The 12,889-nt window shown below is 36.2% G+C and overlaps 1 protein-coding gene across 4 annotated transcripts in view; it reads left to right on the forward strand.

The window, feature by feature from the left end:
• The window catches only part of IKZF2 (IKAROS family zinc finger 2), a 153,164-nt gene extending 144,152 nt beyond the window's left edge, over positions 1–9,012 (forward strand). For all 4 annotated transcript variants that reach the window (XM_039218883.1, XM_039218882.1, XM_039218881.1 and 1 more), the window contains exons 7-8: positions 1,985–2,128; positions 8,204–9,012. In XM_039218883.1, the coding sequence (XP_039074814.1) occupies positions 1,985–2,128; positions 8,204–8,928 (869 nt within the window). In that variant the 3' untranslated portion in view covers positions 8,929–9,012. The remainder of the gene's footprint in view (positions 1–1,984; positions 2,129–8,203) is intronic.
• The last annotated feature ends 3,877 nt before the right edge of the window (positions 9,013–12,889 follow it).

Genomic DNA, 12,889 nt, shown 5'->3' on the forward strand with positions numbered 1-12,889 from the left:
GAAAATTCAAGGTTAGACTTAGAGCAAAACTGCCAAGTTTTAGACTACTCATTTCAAAACTAATTAATATATTCAATTTGGGGGCAAACCCTGTTAACCAGTTTTGCTGTTTTTTAACAAAATTTACAACAACAAACTTTTTTTTTCTTTCCTTCTTTCATTTTAGATCCTGATTTGTGACATATTTTCATCTTCAGTCCATACATAGCCTGTTTTTTAGCTTGAGAGTTATGTTAAATAATATAGTAAGTGCCTATGAATCCACCACCCAAAACAAAAATTAAGACTTTGACAATAATCTGTATCTAATTACTGGTTCCAACCATGTCCATTCTCCACTGCCATTCCATCCTCTGGCCACCCTTGTTTGAATTTTTTAGTCAGCCTTTCTTTGCTTTCCTTTTTAAGTATTTGTTTTTATTTTAGTTGTTGGTGAAAGAGGACATAATGTTTTATGTAACATCTTGGGATATATTTTTTTTCCACTTGGTAATATCATGGACTATACCAGTATAGAAAATGACCGGAGTGTTTTTTCTTCTTTCTGAATCTCATAATCTTCTTTCAAATTAACATCCAGTAATTGCAGAATCCCTTGACAATGGTAGCCATATCTTATGAGGTTGAAGATTGTTTTTCTGGTCCATACACTAGAATATACTAGGTTAGCCCCAAAAATTAGATTGGATGTAGATAGATTTCTTTAAATACATCCAAATCAGGAAAACATTTTTCTTTTGCCATTTTTCATTTCTTCAAAATCAGCAACCTGTACTGGTTATTAAGTAGGTCACCTGAATTGTTCACTGGATTTTCTTAACTTTCATCTCTTGCTTTCTCATTTTACTTTAGTGTCTGCTCTTTATAAATGAGAATATATTGTGACACAGTGGAACTATTCTTTACAAATGAAATGAGTAGAATAAATCATTTTACAGTGTATGCTGAACAAGTAAACATACTTTAAAATAGGAAACCTCTAGGCTTCCAAACGGCCCTGGCACAGGTACAATTAGAGAAAGCAGTGGTAATCAAGAATAAGTTACGGTCTTTCCTGTGAACTCTGGCTTCAATCATTGATCTCATCTGTTTCAGACCTACTGTATCCTTAAATATCCTTTGACGGTATTTCTACACAAAAACTTTTGTTAAGTCCTTTTTCTATACTATGAATGTCAATATCTAATGTCAATATCTGTGAGCTACTCTATTAGCCCATAGCAACTTAGACAAATGGCATGAAGAAGGAGCAGCTTTGGAGAGTTTATGTCAAATGAATTAGAGCAGTTTAGTGAGCAAATATGCCAATTTGGAAATGGAATGTTTTATCCTGCTGAAGAGTTCTTTTTAAAATAAATTAGAGTCATAAAGCTGCCACAGTTTACTATGTGTAGACATGTTCAGAATTGGAACTCTTTCATGAAGGCTGCTTTGTGCAGGTATTTATCTACTGCCAGTAGGGCTAAGAGCTCACTCGTCTCACCAATAGAAAATCTACAGGAAAATACATGAGTGAAAAAAAAAACTGGTTAAATATTGTGCTGTTATTCTGTGTTTCTGTTTAAGCTTTCCTGCAAAACAAGTTGACTTACTTAATTTGTTTTAGAAAAATAAACTCCAAAAGCCTTGAGAATAGTGCAGTCTTAAAGTGGTATTGATTTTAATCAATGTTAAAAACACTTTCAGAGGAGTAAGATGAGAAACGAGATGAACATTTTCACCACCAATAGTGGCCAACAGTTTATGTCATTGATCTGAGAGCAACTTGAATAAAAACAAATCCCCTCCCTGTGTGTGTGTGTGTGTGTGTGTGTGTAAAATTAAAGAGTGCACTTTAACACTGAAAGTTATTCTTTCTACTTGCTTATATCCAAGAGGACTAGCTTATGTTTATCTAACACATATTGAGATGGCACATCTAGCTTTCTATCTTTTAAAATGTTGAAGAAATTATCAGATTGCATTTTTGTATGGTTTTACATAGTACCTCCTATGGAAGATTGTAAGGAACAAGAGCCTATTATGGACAACAATATTTCTCTGGTGCCTTTTGAGAGACCTGCTGTCATAGAGAAGCTCACAGGGAATATGGGAAAACGTAAAAGCTCCACTCCACAAAAGTTTGTGGGTAAGCATTACAAATGATTTTACTTCAAAGGTGGTTTTAATGGGCAGAAGTATGTTCTCATGTATTAGAACTACAGAGAGTATATTTCAGTTCAAGAGATAAATACCCATCTCTTTTCTTCATTATTCATTTCTGCTTTTTGCTGTTCCATGTGTACCCCCTGCCTCTCTCTCATATACACACACCCTTAGATATATGGGCCTAGGATATAAAAGAAAGACTGCTAGAAGTTGCTATCTCCAAATTAAATTATAGATACAATGTAAAAATGTCCATTTATTTACAAAATAAAAATACTTAAGGAGAATGGTGTCATCTGTCAGCCACCTTTGTGATGTTTTCCAGTTTGTATTAATGCCAGATCTGTAAGGTATTTTCTTTACATGATATTAAATCTTGTACTGTTTGATCTAGAATTAAGAGAAATCTTTTCCCCCAAAATTCTGCATTAGAAAAATAATGAGGCAACCTACAATCAAGATCTTGCATATTTGGATCTATCTTTCATATATGGATCTTTGTTTTCATCTGGCCCATGATTTTGAAACAAAAAGATTAAATATAATGTATTTAGACTTTTCTTTTTCATTCAAGCCCTTAGATATTCTTTAGAGTACATTCATATTTGGCATCATTCTGTAAACTATAAGTCATAAAGTATCTCCAAAAGCATCTACATTTTTTAAGAATGTATACAGATAGTGGGGTGCCTGGGTAGCTCCACTGGTATTAAGCCTCTGACTCTTGATTTTGGCTCAGGTCAGGATCTCACATTTCATGGGATTGAGCCTTGTGCTGTCAGCACAGAGCTTGCTTATGATTCTCTCTCCCTTCCTCTCTCTCTCTGCCCCTCCCCTGTTTGCATTCTCTCTCTGTCCCTCTTTCTCTCTCTCTCAAAATAAATAAACTTTAAAAAGAATGTATAAAAACAATGATTCTATATAAAGAATTGCCATTAATTATATACGTAATGTATCTATTCTTATAGGCTTTATAAAGGGTAAAAATTAGAAGAGAAAAATATTCAAATAGATTCTCATTCTTTTGTCAAAGAGTATTGTGGAACATCCTGATATGGGTTGAATGATGACTGGGAGAAAATCTTCTCTGGTTATTTCAGAGAGGAAAGGCTAATAAAATTCTTTTACTCCAATAATCAATCACTTAGAGAAGATATCCTTTCAATCTGAAATTGCAGAACTGACAAATCACCAAAATATCATTTTAAGACAAGCTGGAGAGATTTACTGACAGCTCTTTGGAAAAAAAAAAGACAAGAGAACGACCCTAAGGGATCACAGTGATATTAGGTCAATTTAAAGCCCCTGCAAGAATACTCAAATGCCTGCCTTGGGCCCTAAGTAACTTTTCTTTCTGTCTTTCTTCCTTTATACAAATAACTGTTTTTTATGTCTTCTGAATCTATTTAGTTTTGTTATTTGTGACATTTTCAATGTTTACTATGACTTAGAGATGCTGTTCTCAATTTGATTTGATATTATTCCTTAGAAAAGGGGGACAGATTTTTTCCTCAGTTACATTTTGACTTTAAAATAATAATATTAGATTTTTACTGGGAATTTAATGGTACTTTTCCTTTATTTGGATTATACTTTATCTAGATCAAAAACACTGTCTCTGTGATAGTTTTTGAAATGAAAATTTCATCATTCCACACTCACTATAAATTCCTTTTTACCATGTCCCTCAGTTAACTACTATTCTTTGACCTTATCACAAGCCATGCAGACCAATGATCCCTGACCTTTCTGTATATCTTGTTGTTTTCTCCTCTCTTTTTCTTATCCAACTTAGATTCCATGGTTAATCATTTTTATTACTCTCTTGCCAATATTCTTGACTCTCTTAATTTGTTTTCTTTCTGTCACCTTCTAGTTAAGTCCCACTAGGAAACCCCACTCTACTGAAAGCAGAGAAGCATCTGTCCCGTATCTACAGGGCTTCTAGTACTTTTGGAGAAAATCCCACAGCCTTACAAATTGGTGTCACTGTAAATCAAGGAATAAGTGATCTCAAATATCAGTTGTTCAATCCAGATATGGTAGCAGTCCTACTTTGATCCCATGCCTGAATAGAGCCATTTCAACATTTCTTTATTCTCCGCAAACATGGCATCTCACTCCTTGATGGTATTATATCTCAGTTTACAGGGAATAAAGTCAGTGGAAATTATTTTAATATAATATCACTAATCTTATAAGTATCGTGTGCATTTATTTGAATACTCTCTTTTTTTCCTCCTTGTTCCAATGAAAGAAGTATCCCCCTTTTTAATTAAGGTTAATTCCTTTTCTTGTGCTCTGGAATTCTTATGTCACAGCCCCCCAGATACCTTATGTTTTATTATACCTTTTTCTCACTTATATTTTAAACCTCTCCCCTCTATTGGCATTTTCCTTTTAGTATTTAATATGATAAACTCTCATCATTTAAAAAAAAATTTCCCTCTAAACCAAGTCTCCTTCCTGCTACTACCTACTTTCTCCTCTTCGAAAATGGAATGGTTGAAAGAGTTCTCTATGCTTGCTTTCCATAATTTCTTTTGTTTCTACTCATTCCCCAGTCTATGCAACCTGGTTTTCTTCCCCATGAAATAATTCCCCATTCCACTGATTCTTATGGATGTCACCACCAGCTTCCAAAGTGTCAAGTGCAGTGGACCCTTTTTAGACTGTATCTTATATAACTCATAGAGAGCATTTGCCACTCTTGAATAATTAATTGCTTTGAAATACTTCTTTGCTTGGTATCCATGACATTGATCTCTTGTGTTTCTTCCAGCTTCTCTGCTCTTTCTCTGTCTTCATTATGAATCTACCCTTAACAGCTATGCAGATGGGGCAAAAGTACTACTGAAGGCTTCTATTTATATGCCTAAATATTTTAATGTTTTAAATTAAGCTGAAAAACTCTTTTCTAAGTTTATTTGAGGTGGGGGGCAAGGGAGAGAGAGAATCCCAAGCAAGCTCCATGCTGACAGCACAGAGCCTGACGCAGGGCTCGAAATCACAAACCACAAGATCATGACCTGAGCTGAAACCAAGAGTCAGATGCTTAACCAACTGAGAGACCCAGGTGCCCCTAAGCTGAAAAACTATTCTACCCTCCTAACTTGGATGACTGAATTCAAATAAATATAGAATCCTCAGATCCCTTAGAGTTCCACACCACACCTTGACAGCATGAGGAGAACCACCACCTGACCTGGTGCCAGCCCTCTCTCAGACCCACTTCTGTTTCTGTCTAGTACCAAAAGGGGCCTCATGCACACATATGTGGACACCTCAGCCTGCACATTCAGCTTCTTTTCACATTGCACCCCACACACAGCACATAAAGAGTAGTGTGTTAGCCTCTCCTCGGGCCTAAGTGTGTGCAAACCAGCAGTATAATTGGTATTCAGGAGGAAAGACCATATGAAGAGGACTGTGCTAACCCTTGGTGCAAGCTCAGTGCCATTTGGGCAAGGAATTCTGGGTTTCTGGGTATCCAGGATATGGTCTAGGGAGTACTCTCCAGATAGGCATATTCCTTTGGCCCTGCACATTCCTCATTCCATGAGGAGCAAGGGACTCTGTAAACAGGGGGCCCAGTGCAGGAATCCAACTTGCCTTGGTCTGTGGGCAGGCACAAAAATCTTGGTGTTCTCTCAGTTTCTATTTTTGACCTTCATCTTCTTCGCACTTTATGTATGCTTGAGTTATATCTTCTATTCGCTAGGCTTCAGAAGTTACTTCCTATCAAGTGATGACTTATATATCTACATGTCAAGCCCAGGTCTCTCTCCTAAATTTGAGACTGTACTCAGCAGTTACTGGACCATGACTTTTACTCATAGTTTTCCCAACTTGAATTTGTCGTCTTTTTATCTGCCATCCACTATGTTTCCCTGACCAGAAACTTGGGCTCCATGCTTAACTTCTTTCTCATTTTCATTCTTGAAGTCTAGATAATCACCAAACCCTAAAACTGTGTTTTCTAAATTTCTCTCCATTTCATCAAGTTTTCTCCATTTCCACTGCCACTATACTAATTCAGGCCACTGTGGTCTTTATTGCAATAACTTCCTAAACCATTTTTATAAATAAACATCAAATCAAGTCACTTCCCTTTTTAACTCTTATTAATCTGTATTCCTCTCAGCATGAAATTCAAATTCCTTAGCTGTTGAACGAGCCCTGGTATTATCTTCTCTATCTCTCTCACTTATTCCACTGTCAGCTATATACTGAAATTTAAGTAATCCCTTGAACAAGTCATACCTTCTTGCCTCTGAGCCTTCCTACCAGCTGCTCCACCCCCACATTCCTTTAACTTGGCTAATATTTGTCATCACATTCTTTTCTTTTTTTTTTTTCTTTTTTTTTTTTTTCTAGGAGAGAGAGAGACAGCGTGAGCAGGGGAGGGTCAGAGAGAGAGTGAGTCACAGACTGAAACAGGCTCCAGGCTCTGAGCTGTCAGTCAGCACAGAGCCCGACGCGGGGCTCGAACCCACGAACCGCGAGATCATGACCTAAGCGAAAGTCGGACGCTGAACCGACTAAGCCACCCAGTCACCCCTTGTCATCACATTCTTATCTCTGATGCCACTTTCTTCAAGAAGTCTTCTTTTACTTCCTTAATATAAAATATGTATTCCTTTTATTTGGCCTTATAGCACATATCAGATTGTATTCTATCTGATCCCTAAATTGCTATCACTCCCTCTAAACTATAACCTCTTTGAGAATATAGATCAGATTTGTCTAGCTTAACTTTTTAACTCTTAACATTGCAATATCTTAAATTGCTTGCCATGAAATAAGGTCTCATCTTTTTCTTCCATTTTTATTACTCCGATTATAACCCTGATCTCACATTGGGGACCTCTTTTCAAACCTGAAATAATACTAGCTATCCAAAAGCGCTTTTCCAGAATGCAGTTCTGTAGGTAAACATTTTTATCAACATTACAAAGTAGGCATCCATCTGTAACAACATACTAAACACTTATAAGAAGTCCACATATATTTTTAAAAAGACTTAATCTGTAAGATTTACCTATCAAAGTAACCAGGGAATTAGTAGGAGACACATTGTTTTAGTGGCAGAATTTTAAAAAGATAAAATACACTGTCCAAAGCTGGCAATATTTAAAGGATAAAAAGTAAAATTACTTCTGCTGCTTTATTCACAAGGTTATTTTATGGTTAAACTTTAGATACTGTGTTGAAGTAAAATATTAATTTGTTGAGGTAAATATTAAAAGGAAAACTACAAAAATCCTTCAGTCAAGATAAAGTATGGGAAACTAACAATGGGTATACATACCAGCACCATTGCCCATATGTCTAAATAAGTAAGGAGTGGTATAAAAATGATGAATTCTCCATTTCAAGAAACAAAACAACAAACATATAATTTTCAAGTTTATAAATAAACTACTTGTGGAAATAACTCGTTTTAAATAGTCCTAAATCCCATTCAATTTGTCAAACAATACAACTTTTAACAAGATTTTAATAGTGTCATATTTGAATTCTCTAGGGTGACAAATGCTGACTCTAATTTTTTTTCAATTATAGTGGCTAAATCAGCCAAATTTACCCTATATAACAATGAAGTGACAGGTGTCATAATCAGATCACTCTCGCTTTTGTGATCTTTGTGGCTTGGTCACTGATATCTAAAATATGCAAAACAAGTAGAGTCTCTGAATTATTGTCGCCTGGTATTTCTTCTTTTGCCTATAGTTGCTGAGCTCTAGACAAGTGGAAATTCTAATTGAGAATGAAAATAAGATAACACACTCAATCATACCTTTCCAGCTACATGCATTTTCATGATGGCATTAAAACAAGTGCAAATGGCTTGTGAAATTCTTGTTACTAATCCTCTTTGCAGGTTGAGAGTATTTGAGTCTCAGCAGAATTCAAGAGCCCAAATGCTTTCTCTAAAGAATAAGATTATCATATTATAGAAAATGGAGACAATTAACTTTGTACATTTATATTTTAATCCAGTCACTAATTCTGTTGTATTTTTTTTTAACTTTTCTTGCCCTCCCCCTTTCAGGAGAAAAGCTCATGCGATTCAGCTACCCAGACATTCACTTTGATATGAACTTAACATACGAGAAGGAGGCTGAGCTAATGCAGTCTCATATGATGGACCAAGCCATCAACAATGCAATCACCTACCTTGGAGCTGAGGCCCTTCACCCACTGATGCAGCACCCGCCAAGCACAATCGCTGAGGTGGCCCCGGTTATAAGCTCAGCTTATTCTCAGGTCTATCATCCAAATAGGATAGAAAGACCCATTAGCAGGGAAACCTCCGATAGTCATGAAAACAACATGGATGGTCCTCTCTCTCTCATCAGACCAAAGAGTCGACCCCAGGAAAGAGAGGCCTCTCCCAGCAATAGCTGCCTGGATTCTACAGACTCAGAAAGCAGCCATGATGACCATCAGTCCTACCAAGGAAACCCTGCCTTAAATCCCAAGAGGAAACAAAGCCCAGCTTACATGAAGGAGGATGTCAAGGCTTTGGACACCACCAAGACTCCTAAGGGCTCTCTGAAGGACATCTACAAAGTCTTCAATGGAGAAGGAGAACAGATTAGGGCCTTCAAGTGTGAGCACTGCCGAGTCCTTTTCCTAGACCATGTCATGTACACCATTCACATGGGTTGCCATGGCTACCGGGACCCGCTGGAATGCAACATCTGTGGCTACAGAAGCCAGGACCGTTATGAGTTTTCATCACACATTGTTCGAGGGGAGCACACATTCCACTAGGCCTTTTCATTCCAAAGGGGACCCCTATGAAGTAACAAACTGCACATGAAGAAATACTGCACTTACAATCCCACCTTCCCCCAGATGTCGACATACCTTTTTTTTTTTTTTGGTTTAATATTATTACCGTCATTAATTCTTATTTTGTGGATGCAGTGTCATTTACTCTGCCTAATTACAATAAGGAAGAAACAGAAGAGAGAAGGGACAGGGGATATTGTTCTTGATAACTTGGCTTGTTTATTTTGTGGGAATTTAAGAGCAGTTCATTTCTGCCATGCATAAATATAAGGTATACCATGCTTTGGTAAAAAAAAAAAAAAAAATCACTTGATTCATACAGATTCACCTAAGATATTCTAATTTGCCACTGATGTTCAGAATTATGATTGAAGGCAGGAAAGTTTGGAGTTGTCTGGGTAGAACTTACACAGTTTAAAGCGGTATAAGTAATTTTACTCTTCAAAGTAGAATTTGTTTCAAAATGTAAATGTTTTTTTTTCCCCCTGTAGAAATCATGGAACACAAATGCATTGTTATTTTCAGTGATAATCTTTGGATGAGTTGTTGTGGGTTCTATGTTTACTTCCCCAATGGAATTTATAATACGGTATGTTATACACTGTAGCATATAGCAAAACTTTTAAACTACAGGTAGTTCAGGACACCTACAATATATCTGAGGTCCTATGATCTTATTTTTCTAAACTTAAGCACTGTTTTCCATAGTTTTGATGACTGGCATTTTATAGAGACCCTGGCAGCCTTACTTTTAACACCTTTAATGAATAGTATTTTTATCTGGTTTTAAAAATAACATATGGTCTAAGAGTAGCTATGAGGCAGTCAGTCGTTTCCAGAAAGGACCTCTGCTTTTCATAAATTTGCTTGGGAAGTCTTCTTTTAAAGTTGTAATGTGATGGCAGCATAGTGTACATAATTGTTCCTAAAAGTATGTTTATGATTGTCACTTTATCAGCATTTAATCAGTGTTAACCAGTCAGCAGAAAAAATATAATTAGGCTAACAGTAGGGGTTAAAAAAAAAACAAAACAACCTACTCAGAAATCCCTTTTCTGGTATTTCTCTTTTTTCCCCACTGACTTTTTCAAGCTGTGACCACCCAGTATTCTACCCATAGTCCATCATCTTTTACTACTTGAGTAGAAGATCATGAAACTCTTGCTATAGGTTTTTGCTCTCAAAATCTCAGAGCAATTACCAATTTGACCTGAATATGGTAACTTGAACCCCATAAGGTTACGGAACTAGGGCTATTTATTCTAGTATTTCTTGAATAATGATAATAATAATAATAATATTTACCACTTTTGGTGCAAGGAAAAGGGAACTTCTTTGTAACCTGTATATTAGACTACAGATAAACAAAAAACAAAGCTTATTTTTTACACTTTTTGGGGTCTAGAATGTAACCTAACCTCCAAGCAAAAGTCACCACGTCACCTCCAAGCGAGTCACCACGTCCTACACAGTTTTCTATCTCATAAACATTCAACTATTTATAAGTCCTTGTCAGAAATGAATCTCAGTCCTTAAGTTAAAAAAAAATCTCTCTTAATCATACATGTTACCATTTTCCATGTGCAAATTTTTATTTCATTTATAAAAAAGGTGCTCTTTTTTTTTTCTGTGCAATTCAACAGCATTAGAGGGAAGGAACAAAATAAGATCAATTCAAGTCATGGGGGGACATACATGAATACAGAAATTGCTGCTTGTGTTGAGGGAGGACAGGCCTTCCCCATGGTTGGATTATCTGGTAGCCATTTATTACTGATTCTGTAAAGCAGCAACTGATAACGCCCCAAAAACAAAATCTTTAAAGAGGAGGCTGATACTATGTTTTTAATGCAGAATGTAGCAAGATTAGAGACCTAAAGGCAAAGAAGCAAATCCGGCCCCAAAACTGCTCTTGACTCCTCTTCTCCTTTATCATCTGCTTATTTAAACACTTCTAAGCACTAATACAGCTAGAGCTAGGCAAAAATGATTTTAACTCAGCTCTCTTTACTAGTCCCTCTTATAATTATTTTTGGGGAAATGTTCAAACTATTCCTTTAAATCTAAGAGAATGCACCAAAACAGAGACATGAAACATTTTAAATAGAATGTTGTCTTCCCCACCACCACCCTGCGCTCCACTCCCCCCCCCCCAACCCCCCACATGCTTTGGTACATTGTGAACATACAATTTATTCAAAGGTAAAGCATGTTTTTGAGACTCCCACTCAAAAAATTGGAATTTCTTATTTTTTTCCTTTATGGAGGAAGATAATTAATTTAAGGTTACTGACTTTTTTTTTTTTACTGCAGTTTAAGGAAACGTGGATGGAAGTGTGTTCATAACTTTGGCTGTGTGTGGGTATTTTGCTGGCGTCATCTATGAATTTTCTTCCCGTTCACTGTTTTTTTCAGTGTATGAACAATCCTGTGTCTGTCTACCCTGGGATGGAGCTGAATTTAGGTGGACCTAAAGAGTTGTGTAGTTCCCACCATGAAGATGGTACCAATGCACTCTGCTTTTCTGATTCCATCTATTTGAGAATCTGTTTTATTGAAGGGACAATATTTGTGAGAGTGTATTTGCTACAAGTGTATACTTGTACTTTCTTAGCTTCATGGTATGACAGAAAGAGGTAAAGATGGCTCAGGGTGTGGCCGGGACAAATGAGGACGAGGTCAATTCAAATGTATAGGTTAGAATTTTTGTGGACATGGTGCTTTCTGGGAAACTCTGAATGGCTATATTTGCATGCTTCCTTCTTCACAAAAGGAAATATGCAAGTTGATAGGGCCTAAAAATAAATATGAGGGTCAGACACCAAATAAATCAAATTTTACATAACAGTTATATGCCCAGTTTATTTAGGTGAGATTTCACATTACAGAGTACTGGCGGGGCATGAAAATGGGTTAGCCTCTCTTTTCTAGTTTGGCAAAAATTCAGAAATTCATCACATTGTTTTGCCCTAATTTTGCCCAGAAATTCATCTCTAGTTCCTATTGGAGATGTGTGCTGCCTCTAATAGTGGTCAATCACTTTTAAAAAGCCATCCTAATCAGGCATTTTAGAATAGTGAAAATGACCAATAAGCAGATTGGAAGAGATTTCAAGTCGTTAAAACATTCCGTTGAGAATTTTCTGGAGGGACAAAATGGAGAATGAGAGACCAGGATTTTGATTTGGCTACAAAGCAGGGAATGGCTTTCCTCCATGCATACAGGCAGTTGTATGTGTGCATCAGTGTGTGTGTTTGCACACACATACACACTCCTTTAAAGAAAAGTCATGAAAAAAAAGCAGAGTGACCACATGTATTGTGAGAGCACTTAAAGAGTTAAAATTATAGTTAACACCTGAGAGATTTAGTAAATTTACCAGATTGTATTAAGGAACATTAAAGAAGTTATTAGTATGTCTTTATGACTAGTTCAACTATTAAACTAAAACCTTGGGCCTTTACAAGCTACTTGCAGAATAAATAAAAACAAACCACAAAAAGATTTTTAAGCTGATTTGGTATAACTTCCAAAGTGTAAGAAACAAAAATAACTTTGGAATAGGAAGATACAGAAAAGAAAAGTGATTAACTTTTACTTGTTGGCAAATGGAGAAAGACAAGAATATTATAGTGAGCTTCATGTTGTTGTGTTTTTATATAGTTATCGTGTCTCAGCTCTACACCTCACAAAACTATGAAGTCTTTATGATACATTATAAAGGCTTGACATCAGTGAAAGCACTTAGATGAAAATATCTTTTACTTATTTTCCAAATGTTATTTCATCCTATCTTCAAAATGACTCCGTAAAGTAGAAAAAGAACAGAAAAAGCTGCAAAAATACAAACAAAAAACTGTATGCCCCTAGTTTCAAGAGAGAATCTAGGTTGTAAGAGGTACTGGCTACATTTTGTTTTAACTCTGAAATGTTCACTTTA

Source organism: Hyaena hyaena, unplaced genomic scaffold (assembly GCF_003009895.1).
Source record: "Hyaena hyaena isolate Hyena2069 unplaced genomic scaffold, ASM300989v1 scaffold_782, whole genome shotgun sequence".
Lineage (NCBI taxonomy): Eukaryota > Metazoa > Chordata > Mammalia > Carnivora > Hyaenidae > Hyaena > Hyaena hyaena.